The sequence below is a fragment of the Sander lucioperca genome, chromosome 16 (genome assembly GCF_008315115.2).
Source record: "Sander lucioperca isolate FBNREF2018 chromosome 16, SLUC_FBN_1.2, whole genome shotgun sequence".
Lineage (NCBI taxonomy): Eukaryota > Metazoa > Chordata > Actinopteri > Perciformes > Percidae > Sander > Sander lucioperca.
Window position 1 is genome coordinate 28,648,577 of NC_050188.1, and position 21,136 is coordinate 28,669,712.

Sequence of the window (21,136 nt, forward strand, 5' to 3'; positions counted from 1 at the left end):
ACAGTAATACAAGACAATAGAAACAAATTTGGAAACATAAATGTGTGTAAATATTTGTTTACACGCAAATAGGTGCATAATACATATACCCATACAAGCATGCTTCGCCACACATATGCACATGAACAAACTATGCACATATATACACATAACTGTGGGACATTATAAAAAATGCCATTCTAAAAAAATGCATTTTTAAAAGTCGATACGGATGCAAATGATCCCATCTCTACAGGAAGTGCATTCCAGAGTTTGGGGGTTAACAGCATAAGCCTGATCACCTCTAATAGTCACAAGATTACACCTGGGAACAGCAAGAAGTAGCTGACTAGCTGATCTCAGATTGCGTTCAGGCTCATAGGGTGTTAGAGATCACCCACATCTCTCATAGAGATCCATTATATACTCTGTGGCCAGTCCAAGCAAGTAATACTATTTTAGGTCAGGACAGGTGCAATGTCCTCCCAATTGTTAGTGGCAGCAGAATTCTAAACCAGTTGTAGGCCTGATAGTTGCTTCTGAGTGAGGCAGGAATACAAGGAGTGGCAGTAAAAATAGCATGTATGACCTTCTCCATGTCACTGAAAGACAGAAAAGATTTTATTTTGGAAATGGTTCTTATTTGTGAAAAACAAAACAAACAAAAAAACATGCTTGAATGACTGTCTCGACCTGCTTTTCTAAGGTAAGAGTCAAAAATAACTCCTGAGTCTCAAGCATAGTGTGTGGCATAGGGAACTAAAGAACCTAGCTGAGGTTTAAGTGCTTCCGTTGCACAGTGTCCACCAATCCGTATAACCTCTGTTTTAGTATTATTACAAAATATTTGGATATATACCAATCTGTTATTCTACTGCAACGTACTTTGGGTTTTTGGGCACAGGACGTACTTGACATAGTCTGAGTTCACTTTGACTGGTGAAAGTATGTCAGTGGGTTACATTGACACCAGTGCTGGGCTGTAGGAGGAGCCGACCAACTGGGTCACATGGTTGCACACTCGACTCGGAACAGTCACTGTCTGCAACCAGTCCTTCACGTCACCGAGTTGCGCCTGTATCGCAGCTTTTCTCCTCATACTAGCTTTGAATGGAATACAGCATATTTCAAGATATAGCTAAATTATACTGAAAACAGACGAGCTGTGTTTTTCTCTGTTGGTACTGGTAGAGTAAAAACCTTCAGGACGAAAAACGGATATTTTGACGTCGTTGAAACACCGGTCTCTGACAACGTAACTGCTTCGGTTTCATGTAGGATTTTTTTTGGATGGTTCGCTAGTTGTTTGTCACTGACGACGTTTTTTTTTCTTTTTTCTTTAATTTTTTTTACCGGGTTTAACGTTAGATGTCGTTCATTTCAATGTTGTAGCTTAACAGCCAGTTTCTCAACCGGGGCTCATTCAGCGACTTTTCAGTTGCTGAACACAAACAGAAACACGGCTTCGGCACTGAGGTAGCATAGGAGGAGGAAAACCCCCAAAAGTCACAGGATATGGAGTCGACCAAAGCTGGTAAGTGTGCTTCAACCCCAATTTAAGTGATATAAGGTAACGTTACAGCGTGTTATAGTGGGCTTAATATTGTGGTCACATCCTGCCATTATGTTCAGGGAAATTGGATTTTGTAAAAGTAGCACGACTAGCATAATGGTTATATATCTCTACAGTCTGACAAATCACTTTAAAATGTTAAAGGTACACTGCAATGGTGTGTTGTAGTAGTAAACTCAGTTAGGGGTGCCAGCAGGCTGTGATTAACGTTAGCCAAGTTTCAGTTCAGCACTGCAGTCGACTCTTCTCACATGGACCCATCAGTCTAGCCATGTGCACCTGTGTTTACGCTCCCCGTGCGTCGCCGCTCATTGGCCAATCAGCGCCGTGACGTAGCCATTGCATAATTGCTCCCGTCAAGATAGTGTGGGGTCTCGCCGCGATACACGTGAGGCGTCACACAGCAGATCGCGGTGACCCAGTTTTCCCGGGGAAAAAAACATGCTTGCTCCACGTGGGGGCGTGTCGGTAGTTTTGGTGCATTCAGGGCTCTGGGATACAATGCACTTTATATTACAGTATAGTGTTATTCAGGGCCTTTGGCTAAAAAACTAGTTCAACTCAGTTTTTATGTGATATTAAATAATGTGAACTCTGGTTTTGATGTTAAAATAAATGGGTTTATTCAGTAAATTCAGTGTTATATGTAACACTGTATTTATATTATGTAATATAAATAGTTTGTGTTACATTCCCTTTGAAAAACTAAATGCTTTTTAGTACTTGTTAGGTTACTTTATGACCACTGCTTACAAAATCAAATGACAGGACCCAAATGACTTAATTTCTCCAAATTATTTAGATTTAGTTAGAAGGTACAAACGTACTGAGTGAGATGGACCAACATGTTTCCCGTTGACTTGAAAGTGTTGAAATGTTGACATTTCCCATGGGACCTGAATGCAGCAATCACTAGAGTCAGTTATCCAACTTTGTCAAATTTGGATAGAATAAATTAAACCAAGAACAAACGTTTGGCGAGTTAATCCTCAATACAATCTTATAATTTGTCACTTGAATACATCATTATAGTACTATGTAATTATCTACTTAGCAGGATTAATAACCGTTACATTTTGAGGATTGTTGAGCCTTGTTAATATAATTACTTTTCATGGCATTTTGACAAAGGTTTTATTCTGAAAAACACCAGAGGTTGTAAAATGCTCCATATTATCTACCACATGGAAATATAATATGTATTTTCAAATACATCTCACCCATTTTCTGTGGAAAATAACGTGGTACAGTTAAACACATTTCCCAGTCCGCTTTTATGCCAGTACTGCTATTAATAAATGGTCAAAATAAGTCTGAAAATCATAAAAAATATGTAAGGATCGGGTGTCGACTTACTTGAGATTAAATATATCACTTATATCAAGTACATGTCCTGTCAGGTTATAAAAAGTCGACCCATTAAGAGTGGACTTTTTTAGCACTAGATCCTTTGTGAGGGAGCCTGTATTATGTGAAAGGCTGCAGGGACAGGCCAGACTACCTACCACACAACCTTGTGAAGCTGAAATTATGTAATGGTTGTTGCTTAATCACTGGGAATGGCAGGGGAAGAAATGAGGTCAGCCTATGTTGATGGGGGGGGGGACCGTTTCAGCGTCAGCAGCAGCAGCCTGTCTGCTCAGCTCCTAATGGCTGAGGAAGCTGTTGTCGTAATATGATCTGCCCTCCTAATGTTAAGCTTGTTAGTTCCACAACAACACTGCTACACTCACTGTACATAGAGCTCTAACCATTCCCAATGTTGCTGTACAACTAATTGTCTCAGAAACAATGGCGGTTAACAATAGAATTGTCTCTTTCATTATATATATATATAAATATAAATGTTTTTTATGCAAAATAAAGTTTGAATGAATTGCAGGATACATCTTTTGTTTATATATCATATGTACCGTTATGTGACCCAGATAATGTAATAACACAAATTCACAGCAAACCACACCTCTTTATTATCATAAAACATTTTATATATATTTTTATATACATATATATTGTATCCACCCTTGTCATTTTTGTTTTTATGAGCATGTATAGGGTCAAGTGCCAACAACTAACAATTGGAATAATAAAAAGATATAGTCCGACCAATAATCACTTACAGTATATAATTACAATTTGGCATTACTCTAGGGTGCCTCTGTAGCTCACCTGATAGAGCGTGCACATCTGTAGCTCACCTGGTAGAGCGTACACATCTGTAGCTCACCTGGTAGAGCGTACACATCTGTAGCTCACCTGGTAGAGCGTGCACATCTGTAACTCACCTGGTAGAGCATGCACCTCTGTAGCTCACCTGGTAGAGCATGCACCTCTGTCGCTCACCTGGTAGAGCATGCACCTCTGTCGCTCACCTGGTAGAGCATGCACCTCTGTCGCTCACCTGGTAGAGCATGCACCTCTGTCGCTCACCTGGTAGAGCATGCACCTCTGTCGCTCACCTGGTAGAGCATGCACCTCTGTCGCTCACCTGGTAGAGCATGCACCTCTGTCGCTCACCTGGTAGAGCATGTACCTCTGTAGCTCACCTGGTAGAGCATGTACCTCTGTCGCTCACCTGGTAGAGCATGTACCTCTGTAGCTCACCTGGTAGAGCATGTACCTCTGTAGCTCACCTGGTAGAGCATGTACCTCTGTAGCTCACCTGGTAGAGCATGCACATCTGTGCATTTCTAATCCGTCCTATTAAATAAAGGCCTAAAATGGCAACCACAAAAAAATCTTAAAAAACAAACAAACAATTTGGCATATCTAAACAAAATCAACACTTACCAGTCATTAAGACCATATCTAATGTTAGCAATTAATTGTGGTTAAACAAAGAAACTGCTATTATGTAGTAAAAAAAAAAAAAAAATAGACAATTAAACAATTATGTAATAACTGTTACAAGCCTGACTGTACATTTCATTTAAGGGGAAAGGAAATGACAGGGACTTGGCATGAGCAGTGATAGCCACCATGACAGAACAGACAAAGAAAACAGCACCGCCTACAGAATCTTGAATATCCTGAACAGAACATTAAGGGATTAGGATGTCACAGTGCTGGACACAGCGTTTGATAGAGGGATTTTTAGTACATTTGGTGTGAAAGCACCATAGCAGCAGGAAATTGGGGAATAATGAGAAGATACATTTGATTGTGTTGCATCTTATACCATGAAAAGAAAATTTAAGACAATATTTTTCTTAAATAGAAAATAAAGATAAAATGGAATTAAAGGATAAGGCTGTCGCTCTCTTTCTGCCTTTCCTATTCCCAAGCCCATTAGTTCCTAATGAATAGGTGAAAATAATCAATTCTCCAATTAAAATTGATCAGTGATCTGATGTTGATTAATAAAATCCCGAAATCAATCTTTTAATATGCTGTATGCCTTTTCACCATGGATGTATAACCCATGTATAACTTTTTGGGGGTCAATTCTTAATGTAAACATTTACCTGGTGCAATACAATAACAAAAAGCAAACCTCAAAATTTACAGCATAAGTTCTTTGAGAATCATTTATATCCAAGCAAAATTGGTATTGTAACTGAAACATCCCTAACCTAATTCATATCGAATCGGAAATGTAATCGAATTGGAAGAATTCCTGTGATTCGGAATCGAATCGATTGGGTGAATCATTGGCCGGGATACCCAGCCCTACTACTGAAGGCATACATCTTACAAATATATAGCTTTAGTTTTTCAGCGAGGCCCAAGTACTTTCCTAAAACAGCTGTTTTTTTTGTTGGAGGTGCATTTGTTGGGGATTATTTTTTTGCAGCGGATTAATACACATTTATGTGCTTTGATGCACACACATTACTCTTTAGTAGATCAGGGTCTCCGCTCGGCTTTAAAAAGACTTAAATGCACTGAAGCATTAGGTTCTAGTTCTTAAATAATTTTAAACAGGTCTTAATTTTCTAACGCTCCCGCAGCGCTTTAAATGTCTTTATTTTTATTAGTTCTTTCTTTTGCTAGTCCAAATATAATTCGCTGTATATTTACCGACTATTATTTCTCTGTTTCGCTTTTTTTTTTTCAATTTTAATAAATGTATTTACTTTGCAAGTCATTTTTGAACTACATATTGTTGAACTTTTAATGTTGTGTTATAGGTCTTAAATTCCATTCATAAAGGTCTTAAAAATTCTTAAATTTGACTTGGTGAAACCTGCAGAAACCCTGTAGACACAGTCGATTCTGGTTTGGGTCTGCACATGGGATTTGGTGACCGTAAGATGTATTAAAAAAAATTAGAGAAATCACAACACAGCTGATGTGCATCATTCTCTTCCAGCACAACTGTGTTGAGTTGTTACGTTTTTCTCTCTGTTGTCCACCAGGCGGCGTAATAGCCTACATCAGCTCGTCCAGCTCCGGCTCCAGCTCCAGCCCGGAGTCATGCCACAGCGACTCCTCCAACGGCAGCTACCAGTCGGCCTCCCCGCCGCACGGCTCTTCGCCCAGCTGCCAGCAGCTGGTCCAGTGGGCCGACCCCACACTCGCCACTGGTGGCCAAAACCTCCCAGGGACTCAGAAAAATGGACGCTCCTCCTCTGCTGCCAAATGTGGCATTACAAGTAAGACGGCCACTAGGCCTGTAACAATTATTACATAATTGTCTAATTGTCAATTATTTTTACGTAATCGCGGATTCTTTGTTTAACTGCAATTAACTGCTAACATTAGCTAAGGTCTTAAGGCGTATGACTGGTAGTTGTTGATTTTGTTTAGATATGCCAAATTCTAATTATATAAGTGATTATTTTCAGACTATATATTTTTATTATTATTTCAATTGTTAGTTGGTGGCACTTGACTCTATACATGTTTTTAACAACAAAAATAACAAGGGGGGATACAGTTAGAAAAAAATGTTTTATGATAATAGGCTGTGTACCTGTGTTGCTACATTATCTGGGTCACATAACACTGATATAACCAATTCATATATCCATCCATCCATCTTCGTCCGCTTATCCGAGGTCGGGTCGCGGGGGCAGCAGCTCCAACAGGGGACCCCAAACTTTTCCCGCGCCACATTAACCAGCTCCGACTGGGGGATCCCGAGGCGTTCCCAGGCCAGGTTGTAGATATAATCCCTCCACCTAGTCCTGGGTCTTCCCCGAGGCCTCCTCCCAGCTGGAGGCTAGGGAGGCGCCCAGGGGGGCATCCTTACCAGATGCCCAAACCACCTCAACTGGCTCCTTTCGACGCGAAGGAGCAGCGGCTCTATCCCGAGCTCCTCACAGATGACTGAGCTTCTCATCCTATCTCTAAGGGAGACGCCAGCCACCCTCCTGAGGAAACTTATTTTGGCCACTTGTACCCTGGATCTCGTTCTTTCGGTCATGACCCAGTCTTCATGACCATAGGTGAGGGTAGGAACCAAAACTGACCGGTAGATCGAGCGATTTGCCTTCTGGCTCAGCTCTCGTTTTGTCACAACGGTGCGATAAATTGAATGTAATACTGCCCCCGCTGCGCCGATTCTCCAACCAATCTCCCGCTCCATTGTCCCCCACTCGCGAACAAGACCCCAAGTTATTTGAACTCCTTATCTTGGGGTAAGGACTCATTCCCTACCCGGAGTAGGCACTCCATCGGTTTCCTGCTGAGAACCATGGCCTCAGACTTAGAGGTGCTGATCCTCATCCCAGCCGCTTCACACTCGGCTGCGAACCGATCCAGTACCACATCATCTGCAAAGAGCAGCGTTAAGATCCCCAGCCCACCGAACTGCACCCCTCCCCACCCCGACTACGCCTCGATATCCTGTCCATAAATATTACAAACAGGATTGGTGACAAAGCGCAGCCCTGGCGAACGCCTTCTCCAGTTCCACAAAACACATGTAGATGGACATACTCCCAGGCTCCCTCCAGGATCCTTGCGAGAGTGAAGATCTGGTCCGTTGTTCCACGACCAGGACGGAATCCGCATTGTTCCTCTTCAACCCGAGGTTCAACTATCGGCTGAACCCTCCTTTCCAGCACCTTGGAGTAGACTTTACCAAGGAGGATGAGAAGTGTGATACCCCTATAATTGGCACACACCCTCTGGTCCCCCTTTTTGAACAGGGGAACCACCATCCCGCTCTGCCACTCCTTAGGCACTGTCCCAGACCTCCACGCAATGTTGAAGAGGCGTGTCATCCAAGACAGCCCCTCCACACCCAGAGCTTTCAGCATTTCTGGATGGATCTCATCAATCATCAAAAAAGAGGCTTACCAATTCATTCAAAACTTTAATTTGTTTGAAAAAGTAATAAATAAATAAATATGTTTAAATTTGACTGAAAGAGACAATTATATATTGGTAATCACTAGTGCTGTCAGTTAAACGCGTTATTAACGGCGTTAACGCAAACCCATTTTAACGCCGTCAATTTTTTTTATCGCAAGATTAAAGTTCTTTTTGGCCTAGCAAACTTTGTAATTTTTTTCACATACAAGAGTAGTACATACCTGCAAACTGCAAAAATGGCCGTTTTGAATGGGATGTATATATGTGTATATATAATGGGACAAAAAGAAATCAAGGGACATTTAGAATAGAGAAAAATGTGCGATTAATTGCGAGTTAACTAAGACATTAATGCGATTAATCACGATTAAATATTTTAATCGTTTGACAGCACTAGTAATCACAATTATGTCTGTGGCAATTAATTGTACAGCAACATTTGGAATTGTTCCAAACAGCTCTATCGGTCACTCCATCATGCATTGCGATTTAAAGCCCATGTTGCAGGGTTTATTTTCTAATGAATTTGTGCAATTTGCTTGTTGGTAATAAACATTTAAACTGTTACCCAACAACATCAAATACAATGGATATCACAAAACGGAATAAAATACGAAAAAGTAGTACTATTTTACAGCGGTTTGCAATGATTCTCTTTTCCCCCACAATGCATTGCATTACGTCACGTTGGGGAGATGACAGACGAAAGCCCCGTCTCTGTTCACTGTCTATGGGCTCGTCTGTGCCACTGGTGTTGCAAAATATGGCTTTTGGTCTCGACCGAGTCCATGTGTCTTTATTATGTGTATAATAATATTGGAGGGAAAGTGAAACACAGCTTGGACGGGGATGCTGTTCGGCTTTTCACAAGTTTAGACAGCTAGCTACGCCGACGTTTGCTAACGTTAGCGCAACAGCGTTAGCCTAGACTGCTAGCTAGGTAAATATTACGACTGCCTTCGGAGTTTCCTATATCTGCGTCCACATTGTCAGCATAAGACATGTTGCGTTAGTGCTCCTTTTGTACCATCATTTTATTGAATGAAATGTTAAGCTTTGCTCCTACGAGATGGGTGGGTTTTTGTTAGCTACATACAAAGCTAACTGGCTATAGTTAGCCTGTATGCTAGCGGAATTAGCTAATGTTGCATAACCAGCCAGCAACTTCGGCAATCAGCAGTAGTTTCGGTAGGCTAACCACGACAGTATTGTCGCCCACAATCAACCTCTGCTGCTAAAAGCAGTCAATCTGCAGTGATGTTTGAAATAGAGACGCTTGTGGATGTGTTAGCTGTCGTGGTTAGCTCGCCGGAACTACTGCCGAAGCTGCTGGCTGGCTACGCGACATTAGCTAATTCCGCTAGCACAGGCTAACTATAGCCAGTTAACTTTGTGTGTAACGTAGCTAACAAAAACCCACCCATCTCGTAGGAGCGAAGCTTAACATTTCATTCAATACAACTATGGTACAAAAGGAGCACTAACGCCACATGTCTTATGTTGACAACGTCGACGCAGATAGAGGAAACAACGAAGGCAGTCGTAATATTTACCTAGCCGTCTAGACTAACGCTGTTGCGCTAATGTTAGCAAAATGTCGGCGTAGCTTTAGCTAGCTGTCTAAACTTGTGAAAAGCCGAACAGCATCCCCATCCAAGTAATAAATAAACACTAGGCAAATATGTTGTTACTGGAGCTAGTAGGGTCCATCAAAACGTGAGATATCTAATCGAAAATGTGTTTACAACGTCGGGCGATTTCACAGGTGGGACTGACTGGCAAGTTAGCCCATAGCTAACATGATGCCTTCTATTTCTAGATCTAGCTAGATTACCAGTACTTATCTGAACTAACGACATGATCACTGTCACTAAATATAAAGAAAACATTGACTTTCACTCGGTGCTATTCATTCACTCCTCATCCCAGTCAGTCACCATAGTTCTAGTACTAGGCTGAGGCACGTCTCCCCAACATGACGTCATCACCGAATTGCGTTAAAAAACCCACTAAACGACTAAAACGCCTTTAACACTATTTGGTGACATTTTTAACAATGATATACATATGTTGAGTGCTTTATGTACCCATTAATCAACAGTGGTGGTTAACCTGCAACATTGGCTTTAATCTTGAAATACTTACCTTACACCAGTGGTTCCCAAACTTTTCAGCCGGGCGCCCCTTTTTGTAGATACAGCAGATTCAGCAGAACCATGCATTATTTATTTCTATGTAGTTTTGCAGCGCCCCAGCTGTTCTAACTGGGAACCACTGCCTTACACGTTGGAAATTGGTTGGTTATAAATGAATAGTATTAGTTAAGGCTCTAACACATGCAAAATCACTAGTTTGTCCCTTTTCCAGGTGAACTATAAGAATTTGTTTTTGCATCGATCAGAAATCAATGGCCTGGTGCTGCTGTGTAAGGTGTGCGGCGACGTGGCCTCTGGTTTCCACTACGGCGTCCACGCCTGCGAGGGCTGCAAGGTCACACACACACACACACACACACACACACACACACACACACACACACACACACACACACGGCACTGAATCAGAATCATTGTCCCTGCTACCTGATGTTGCAGTGGCTGTTGCTGAAGTGGGTCACTAGCCATCTGCACAGCTACAAGCAGAGACTCAGTGAAACTAGTTCACTCTGCCCATATTTATATCGGCCGCCCCTCATACTTCATGTTGCTGTGTGGCCTAGTTAACTGTGGGGGAGCAGAGTACAGTGACAAACACACCACAGTAAGCCATAGTGAAAGAACACACGCACACACACTCACACACGTTTTAGACTGATACGCTGGGTAGCCTATGGAAGCATATCAGTCTAAAACTTGCCCACAAAGAGAAAATTCAGACAAACAGAAATTCAGAAAAACAGCTCAGACAGCTCTCTTGTGTGAAGCTTTCTTCAGGCTAGCCTAGAGTGTCTGTTAAGTTTAATCCTGAATTTGAGTTTTTCCTGAATTTACGAGTTTACCAAGTAAACTCGTAAAAACAGCGTTTTTCAATTAAATGCATTAAGCTTCCGTATTAGCCAGTATTATATAGTTTTACTGAAATTCAAAACTGCAAGGAATGCAACTAATTTGAGTGCTTTGTTATTGGACATGCTTTCATTAAAAGGTGATTATTCCAATTAGGGCTGTCAACGAATATTCTAAATTCAAATATGTATTCAAATAGTAAAAAATAAACACATTTAAATATGAAAATGTATATTCAAAATATTATAAGAGAGTAAAAAAACTGCACTAACGCGGCCATCTGCCTTGCGCGATTGTTTGGGGTAGGCTGTTTCCTAAACATTCAGCTTCCTGCCTGATGAGCGTAGCCGTTCAGGAAGTGGGCGTGTTGATGATGCCACTACGGGAAGTAAACAAACAACGAGGGCGAAGAAGGAGACGGCACAAAGATGCTAACGTTAATCTTTAACTATAGCTATCAATGTAAGGAAATTTGTGCCGGTCGCAGACACGCATCTATGGAATCCACCGGACTTAGACGTTTGTGCATACCAACGGCCGATAGGCCCCAATAGAAACTAGGACAAGAGATATCTGGAAGGACGCAGACGGTTCCCTTTTTATAACCTGCTCTGAATCATATATATTTGACACCACAAACATAAAAATACACATCAATGCGTTCGGCAGACTCTTATCTGTCTGGTGATGATAATATTTTGCCGTTTGGACTCACGTTTTTTTTAATTAAAGAAGGAACTTCAGAGGTATATTAATCATTAAATGGACATGTTTGACCTCTCTCAGATGCTATCTACCCCTCCTTTCTCTATTCCCTCACTGTGCAAATCACCATAGCAATAAGTACACATACACACACACACACACACACACACACACACAAACTACTACTCCTATCATGGAGACTCTTTACTGTAGGCCGTGTCGTCCTCTCTTTGCAGGACATGTCAAACAGCAGATTTAAGGTAGCTCAGCACAGGTGTTACTAATGATATTAACTATATACCCGTGGTGACGATGCCCTTTACTCAATCATTGCATCTCTTTCTCACACTTTTTTTATTCTTTATTTAGCACATCAAAATAATTTGTCCATAGTAACCAATCCATCATAAAAACATGTGCAAGGAAGACAAGAAACCCCGAGGGGCTTATAAAGTGTCTCCCTTTAACATAGAGTACGATTACAGTTTAATATGTAAGTTTTTACAGCCCTAATTGTAATTAAAATAAATCCTATGTCAATCTAATTTTGACTTGTCCAGGCCCAGTTCTCTCCCCCCACTGTCTTATGTCCTGACAGTGTGCCGTTTGTCTCTGTGAACACACAGGGCTTCTTCCGGCGGAGCATTCAGCAGAACATCCAGTACAAGAAGTGCCTTAAGAACGAAAGCTGCCCCATCATGAGGATCAACCGCAACCGCTGCCAGCAGTGCCGCTTCAAGAAATGCCTGATGGTGGGGATGTCCCGAGACTGTGAGTATCTGGAATCATTACCGACAGGATCACTCGGACATCTTGCTCGTGTGTTATGCAAATTACCAGACATGTTTTGTATTTTTCTCAGTAAAATTTATTTTTACAACCATTCCCTGACTGTCAGTGTGTATGAATTCAATATAAAGGGTTACTTCAACGAGTTAATATTGCACTGCCATAAAGTTTGAGGATATGGAGAATCAAAGTGTTCAAAACCAAATCAAAAAAATAAGAAATTATGTCATAGATATTCAAATCAATAAATACACCAAATATGTTTAATATTTTTTTACTACTTAATACAACTATTGTGGAAATGGGCAGTATAAAAAAAACTTTAACAATGAGCCAATGAGTTTAAAAATAACAGTATTATTACAGGATTATTGTTTTATTTATTAACAATGAACTCTACCGAGTTGCCATAAAAAGACTCACAAGAGACACATTTAAAAAACAAGATTCTAAACTTATGTAGCAGTTTTGTATGTAGATTTTTATGCCTCCGTGCAGGTGATAACCAATTATTTACTTACATAAAATAACTAATTATACCATTAGTGTTGATTAGTAAACATTATAAATCATTGTTTAACATTAAAAAACTTAAACTTAAGTTTAACTAACGATTGCTGTACCCTTTATTAGTGATGGTTATTACTGAGTGTTACCTCTAACTCATGTGGAACTGCAAAAAATACAATTCATCTTTATTGTCAGTTTACACTGAAATTAATTTTGCGTTCCAGAGCAGCTCCGCTCAAAAAGAAGAAAAAAAGAAAGAAAAATACACAAATAGTAAGACAACGATTACACATATAGTACAAAGATGAAGACACATCAACATCCATGGCAAATAAAAATGTTTCATGATGAAAAAATAAATTTGAGTCCTTCTGAAACGATTCTCTCCTGGCTGTTGCAGCTGTGCGCTTTGGCCGAATCCCCAAGCGTGAGAAGCAGCGCATGCTGCTGGAGATGCAGAGCGCCATGAACAACATGATGAACAGCAGCCAGCTGCAGAGCCAGCTGCACGCCAACCACACGCTGCCAATCGGCAAACCTCTGGCGCCCGTCGCCACAGAAGCTACCTCAGGGACCGCCGGCCCCGCCCCCTCCAGCTCTTCTGCGCCCTCCTCCTCATCGCTGAGCTCTGGCCAATCAGATCCCAGCTGCCAGCCCGAACCTGCCGTCGCCATGGACACCAGCCCCAGCTCGGCGTCGTTGGGCGGGTTGGACAGCGGCGAGGAGGAGGTGATTGGCTCGGTGACCCGTGCCCACCAGGAGACCTTCATGTACAACCAGGAGCCCAGCAGCCTGGCGGCTGTGGCCCCGCCCCTCGCCACGGGCCCACCGAACAGCGCCGCAGCCAACAACACCACTAACCTCCGGGCCGAGGAGCAGCAGGACCACTGGAACCACCACAACAACCTGGTCACCATGGCAACACAGGACCCCCCGCCCTCCAGCCTGGGGCCTCAGGGCCAGGAGGAGAACATCAGCAACCACTGCCCCTTCATGCTGTCCAGGACCACCGCCGCTGCCAGCCACTGTCCCGCCTACACACACGGAGCCTTCGGCGCTGCACCCCCGGAGGGCCCCGCCGGCGGAGCCTACGGGCCTCTGTGGAGAGGAGGGAACAGAATGCATCTGGTAAGACACAGCACAAATTCAATTCAGTGTGCTTTATTTTAATTAAAGTGATTCAATTAAAATACCTTTAGAAGTCAATTGAAAATTGAAATACAGCTGGATAAAAATAATGTAAAATAACAGTAGGCAATAAAATAATAGATGAGGGAAATTAAAATATAAGTTGTGGTGCAAGTTCAGTGCAGACATTAATGGCCTTTAGAAAACAGCATATAAATCAACAGCTGCTTCTCATTTATCAGTTTCTCCTCACTGACCACTGATTGGTTATTTTATAACAATAGTTCACCGAAATGTGTTTCTATGCTGTTGCTGAATCTGTCTTCATCTCAAATCGACAGCGGTCAGTTTTAAAAGATTTTCGTGAGTTTTCAAGAGGCGGCGAGTCGAGCTGGATGCCCCTGATTTGCATAAAGCTGCCTGGATTCAACTTTATGCAAATGAGGAGCGGGCAACTCGACGATCCACTTCACGAAAGTCGCAGCGACGCTACCAGAATGCATTACCCGGCTGCTCACGTAGAATGAATGGGTAGTGGGGAAATGACGCTTGCCGTTATATGCACAGCTTTTAAAATAGTTTGGAATCAGCTGCAGCTGTTTGTTTTTTTGGAGGGACCTGTAAAAATAGCAGTGGCGCAGCCTCCTAAAAATAAACTTTTCTGGCCACTTGGGGGCAGCAAAACAAACAATAAGCAGCCTGTGTAATATGATACGATTGTCAGTTCGCACCGAAATTCATTTTCCGCTCAAAAGAAGAAATAAAAAGAAAAATACACACAGAGCTAGACATCAATTACACATATAGTACAAAGATAAAGACATATCAACAGCCATGGCAAAGAAACATGTTTCATGATATCCTCAGATCCAGATCTTAATTGGCAGCAAACTGATTTTGGTTTAGCAACAGGATAGACTGATGTATAAAAGATTTCTTAAGCCTGTTGTATCCAAACAAAGGGACTCTAAATCGCCTGTTAGAAGGCAAAAGTTAGTATTCATAGTTTAAAACATGCATGGAGTCTGAAGAGATGCTGTTCGCAAGTCTGAGCATGCTCTCCTTGTGGATTGTTTGAAAGGAACGTGCAACAATTCTTTAAAGTTGATTGTATAATTAATTTTAAGTTAAGCAGATAGGCTGCTGAGCCAGACTGTGCTGCAGTACAACATGACACTGAATCACTGAGTCATAAAACAGAAGTAATCTGGCTGCTGGTTCCAAAGGATTGAAGCCTACGGAGAAAGTAAAAGGCGCTGCTGTATCTTTTTTTTTTTTTTTTTACAAATGTGCTCTATGTGACAAGTCTGTGATAGATTGTGATCTATCGTGTTAATGTTTTCCTCGTCTGTCCTGCGCTCAGGTTTGTCCCATGAACACCTCTCCCCACGTGGACCCCCAGAGGTCGGGCCACGAGGTGTGGGAGGAGTTCTCCCACAGCTTCACCCCCGCTGTCAGGGAGGTGGTTGAGTTTGCCAAGAAGATTCCCGGCTTTAGAGACCTGACCCAGCACGACCAGGTCAGCCTGCTGAAGGCTGGCACCTTTGAGGTAAAGCTGCCGCGTGCCTCGGACTGTTCCCAACTAATGCAGTTCCTGGGGGTTATGTGGAGAGATTGTAGAACAGCTCAACTAATTTGAAAAAAATTGAAATTAGGATTTGATATAACATATTAACATGAAGTCAACTGTAACACCTGAACACTACGTGTTGCAGTTATTTAATGCCGACCTTATACCAAGCGACTTTTCAAGCGGTTACACTGTTGCAGACAAATTTCCAATATCTGAATGATATCCTAGAGTTAGCGTTTTACGCACATGTGCCATTCTTTCCCTCTCCCTAACATACATAAATTGCTAATAATACATTTTAATAAAATTGATAAGATTCTGAGGGACCTAAGAACAAAATATGAATAAAATACAATGTAAAAAGGGTAGGTGTAATGAGCAAACGCTTCAACCTACACCTTTTCGATCAGTATCGATTAAAACGAGTTAAGATGACATTGTATGAATTAAAGGCAGTGGTGTAACTAAGTACATTTTCATTCAAGTACTGTACTTACTGTAAGTACAAATGTTCAGGTTCTTGTACTTGAGTCTTTTCATGCCACTTTCTACTTCTACTTCGCTACATTTCAGAGAGAAATATTGTACTTTTTACTCCACTACATTCATCTGACTGATTTAGTTATTGGGATTGGGATTTTTGCACACAAAACACATAAAATCTGATGTTTTATTCTGAATGAAACTAGCCAACAATATAACAGCCTACAAGTCCAGCTGAAATGATTAGACCATTAAACACACAACTAAAATGAAACTGCATGGAGTACTTTTACTTTTAATACTTTAAGGACATTTTCCTGATGATACTTACATGCTTTTACTAAAGTAACATTTTCAATGTTTTTTTTTTTTTTTTTACCATTTATGTGATGTTATGATCTATGTGATAGAAATAAACTAAACTAAACAGCTGGACCCAGACTGATGGCGCTGTGTGTGTTTGCGCTCTGCAGGTGTTGGTGGTCCGCTTTGCTTCTCTCTTCGACGTCAAGGAGCGCACCGTCACCTTCCTGGGCGGGGAGAAATACAGCGTGGACACGCTGAGGGCCATGGGGGCCGGGGACCTCCTCAACTCCATGTTTGACTTCAGCGAGAAGCTCACCAACCTGGGCCTCAGCGAGGAGGAGATGAGCCTCTTCACCGCCGTGGTTCTGGTCTCTGCAGGTGGGTTGGATTCGGTCGCAGCAAGTACAATACAACGCACACACCATTAAAGGTTCCATATTGTAAAATGTTAGATTTCCATGTTGATTATAAAGCAGCTTGAGGTGCTATATAAACACTGTGCAGTTTTCCCACAGAATTAGATTATATTTGCGGTGGTGCTGACCCGGGGGTGGGGGGTTCACGCGCTGAAAGAGGTGCAGAATTCTTATATTAAAGGTGCACTATGAGTTCCTGCATGGTTTCAGCGCAATTTAATTTTTGTCTCAAATCGTATGCATCTCTTCTTGATCCGCTAGCTGCCTGCCCCCTGAACACACTGTGAAAAAGCCCGGTCTCGGGAGACAACACAGAGGTCGTAAACGTCAAACAAACTAGAGGGACAGGCTGTGCACCTAAAGACAACAAACCACTCCAGCAATCACTGACAAGATGGTTGGGGGGGGGGTTAGTGACAGTTAGTCAGTTATTCATAACAGTCAAGGCGAGCTTGCTCTGTTTTGTTTTGTATTTACTTGGAACGTCAACAGAAGTGACGTCATGCAGGAGTGCACCTTTAATTGTACTGCAAATATTTTTGGCAACTTTGAATAGCTTGAATAGACAGTCTGCCCACAGTCCCATCCTCAAGGCTATAAGGGTGCAAGGGCAGTTAGAGCACACAATGTAATCTTTCAACAAACAAAAAAAACATAAATTTGCTCTTTGACATTCTGTTTAACAGCCAGGTGCTGTTCACCTCTTTGTGACCTTCTGCATGCAAGACAAAAAAATAGAAACTTAAATGTTACTGTAGTGTATATGTTGTTAACTTGTTGAACACTTGAACATGAACAAAATTGAACACAAAATCTTTGCAACTTACCCAATTACCCTAGTGGGAATTGTTTTGTGTCTCTTACACATAAGTTGATGTTGACTAGCAGGTAATGTTAACATTACAGAATGGTAACCACGCTCGTCACCTTTACCTCTGAAAGCGACAGAGGGGGTTGTCCTGAGCAAACCCACCATTTTTAAATAGTTTAGCCAGCTGTGGTTTTTTTTTGCTGCCTCCAGCTTCATTTGAAACAAAATGTGCCTGGCAGTGGCAACAACAACACACCTTCAACGTTGTGTGTGTGTGTGTGTGTGTGTGTGTCGCGTTAGGTCACGGCAGGTTAGGTTAGGTTTACTGCGGCGCCGCTATAGATGACCAGCCACGCTGAGGCGGTACTAAAATCTGCAATGGACGCACAGTGAGGCGAGTAGAGTCGGGGCGAGTCGAGCAGGTACCATGTAATGGAAAAACGCCATAACTTAGCTACAGCCAGTCAAAAGTTAGCATGGCAACTGCCCCTCCTCTTTCACTGAAGTTGCCGGTGTGGAAGTATTTTGGATTTCCAGTGAGTTATGTTGACAATGTTCACGTTGTTGACAAAAAAGCCACAGTTTGCAAGCTCTGCTATGTGCGTGTACCATATTCTGTGTGTTTACCATTGCACATTAGCCTAGCAGCTAGCAGAGAGTTTCCTTCTGCTTATAGCTTAATCCCGACAAAACCGCACGGTTGAATTTCAGCCTGCATGCACGTTTTGTAGCCTAAACAGAGCAGCTTACATTGGTTATATTAGAGAGAGCAACAAGTTAGCGGACTGCCGAGTCGCCCTCTCTGCTCTCTGACTGCTCAGCTGCTAAGACCGCTGTGGTCTTTTTTTTCGTGCTGAATAACTTATTTCCAAGAAACTTAAGAGCACATTTCTCACGAAGGTGCTTTTGCATGATTCTTTGTGGAGAATAGGGCTGGGCGATATGGACAAAATTAAATATCACGATATTCTTGACCAAATACCCCGATGTCGATACTGCAACAAAATTGTAGAGTTGACTATTGGTGCTTTCACAAAATATTTTCACAATGAGATTTTTGATAAATAATCATTAATAATGTGGATATAATTGTGGGTAAAGGCAAAAAAATGTTTATAACAGTCAGGTAAATTCAGAAAATTAAACTAAACAAATTAAACTGTAATGCAGACTTTAAAACCAGGAAAAGACACTTATGTCATATCACGATATTACAAAAATCACATATATATATATATATATATATATATATATATATATATCTATCTATCGTGATGTACATTAAATATCACGATATATTGGCCAGCCCTAGTTGAGAAACTCAGTTTTACAGATCGGTCGTTTAAATCAACTAATCGATTAGTCAACAAAAATGTGAAAGTGTTAGTCGACTAAGAATTTCTTTAGTCATGGACAGCCCTAGAAACATTCTAAATTTAATAAATCATTTAGAGCCATGGTTCACAAAGAATTGGCATAAATTGAGCTGGAGGTGGAACCAGCAGGAGTTCTCTTAGCTAGGCAAAAAGACTGGAAACACAGGGTTAATAGGTAGCCTGGCTCTGACCAAGGGTGACAAAATCCATCTGTCAGCACCTCGAAAGCTCTTTAATTAACACAGTGTTTGGATTTTTTAACCTTGAGACACAGCATAGAAAATATAAAGGTGCATCACTGGTAAAAAAAAAACCCCAAAGAAATCCATTCTAAGGTAAAGCATCAGTTAAAAAAATTGTCGCAAAAAGAAATCACGATACGTACGTTTTTGGATTCCCCCCACCCCTAATAACACTGTCTCCGTCCATCCCCCCCCCCGCAGATCGCTCCGGCATCGAGAACGTGAACTCGGTGGAGGCGCTGCAGGAGACGCTGATCCGCGCCCTGCGGAGCCTCATCACCAAGAAGCACCCCAACGAGTCGGCCATCTTCACCAAACTGCTGCTCAAGCTGCCCGACCTGCGCTCGCTCAACAACATGCACTCTGAGGAGCTGCTGGCCTTCAAGGTCCATTCCTGAAGTTTTCCCTTTACTAGCTGACGCCCCCTACCCCCCCGACACTAACTGCTATTAATGGCCTGGGACTGGGACTCCGCCTCTCCTCACCACCCAACCACACCTGCGCCCCCCAGGAGACTTCAGCTTCTGTTCCTTCAGTCCATGAATAGAAGTTAAGGCTCCAACCTGACATTTAAAAGGGGGAACAAGACCATACCATGTTATTGTACTGTATTGTAGGCTTTTAACGCCTGCGTGATGGCATATACAGACACACTGATTGATGTATATGTTTTCTTGCGTTTGTGTGTGTAGCATACTGTATGTTTGCAACTGTACACTTTTCTGTATAGTGTAGACTGGTTATTTTTTTTGCATTCATAGTGCAATATGTGACTGCTTTTTGGGATTTTAGCTGTATAGTTTGGAGTCAAGAAACTTAGTGTATACTTTCAATTTGAATAGATGCTGTGCTCATGTGATGAGGGTGAAGTTGTAGAGTTAAAAAAAAAAAAAAAAAAAAAAAACCCGGACACTGAATGACTGACTGACGAGGTACAATTGTCTTTAAAAAAAGAAAGAAAAAAAGATGACAATGAGAGGAGGATTGTGGACATAAAGCTGCTAAGAGTCCCAGAGAAATCCGAGAACGACGTTTTTAATCTGAATGAATTAGGGAAGCATAAGAAGGCTTCTCACGCAGTTGTTGCTATGCTGTGTTTTTGTCAAGTTTTCTAAATTATTTGGTCATTGTGACAAATCAAATGTGTCAGTGTCTACTGCTCGCTGATTTCTAGTCACGAATCAGTGCAGGGATAGAGCCAGACGTTGTAAATATTCAGGGCTTAGCCCAAACCTGGGGGGTCTGGGGCCATGCTCCATTTAGTGAGGCTGTATGCACTAGTTTTCAAGCCATTTGATAATAGAATGCCTAAAATCTTTACAACATGATAGTTGCCAAGGAAAAGAATCAACCTGTCGAGCCTACCTCCAACTGTCTTCATCATTCTGAAACCAGAACACAGCAAATGCTGAGGATGACTTAATTTTTTTTACTCCTGCCACCGAAAAAGAGGCAAACGTTGTGTTACTATTTTAATATAGTAAGGAATTTGGCATAAACGGCATTACTAATCTTTAAACCTATTTTAGTAAATTCACTGAATGAATGGTGATATTTCCCCAGTAATAGAAATTTCTGTCATTGATTTTGCCCCCCCCTCCACCCCTAGATCAGTGGAAATTGAGAAACACTGAACCAACGGAGATACATTTTCCCCTTCTCTTATGTTCTTTTCCTAAAGAGAAAAAAAAAGTATTTCAGAGGCTACATTTACATTGCTATGTTTGGGTTTATAAACTATCTTTTGCTATGTTTCCCCCTCTCATTCCCCCTGCTCTGGCGTTTCCCCCTCTCATTCCCCCTGCTCTGGCATTTCCGAGCCCCTAAACCGGAGACATTTGGAAACACTTCTGACCCGTTTTTTTGGAATCTGCGGGGTTGTGTTTCAGTCTCAACGGCCGCAAACAGAGACCTTTGGCGACACTGACGCCAACGTTTCGCCGCCTGATTGGGTCATGATGTCTCGGCCTCCGAGACCA

General features: G+C 41.8%; 1 protein-coding gene across 2 annotated transcripts; it reads left to right on the forward strand.

The window, feature by feature from the left end:
• Positions 1-990: 990 nt before the first annotated feature.
• On the forward strand, positions 991-20,102 carry nr1d2b (nuclear receptor subfamily 1, group D, member 2b). Of its 2 annotated transcripts, XM_031278600.2 has the most exons (8): positions 991-1,513; positions 5,911-6,147; positions 10,215-10,303; positions 12,150-12,294; positions 13,223-13,950; positions 15,314-15,499; positions 16,480-16,690; positions 19,359-20,102. In XM_031278600.2, the coding sequence occupies exons 1-8, from the start codon at positions 1,495-1,497 to the stop codon at positions 19,553-19,555; spliced, it is 1,812 nt and encodes a 603-aa protein (XP_031134460.1). In that variant the 5' UTR covers positions 991-1,494; the 3' UTR covers positions 19,556-20,102. The 2 variants fall into 2 exon arrangements, with proteins under 2 accessions (XP_031134460.1, XP_035849017.1); XM_035993124.1 differs by lacking the exon at positions 10,215-10,303.
• Positions 20,103-21,136: the final 1,034 nt, after the last annotated feature.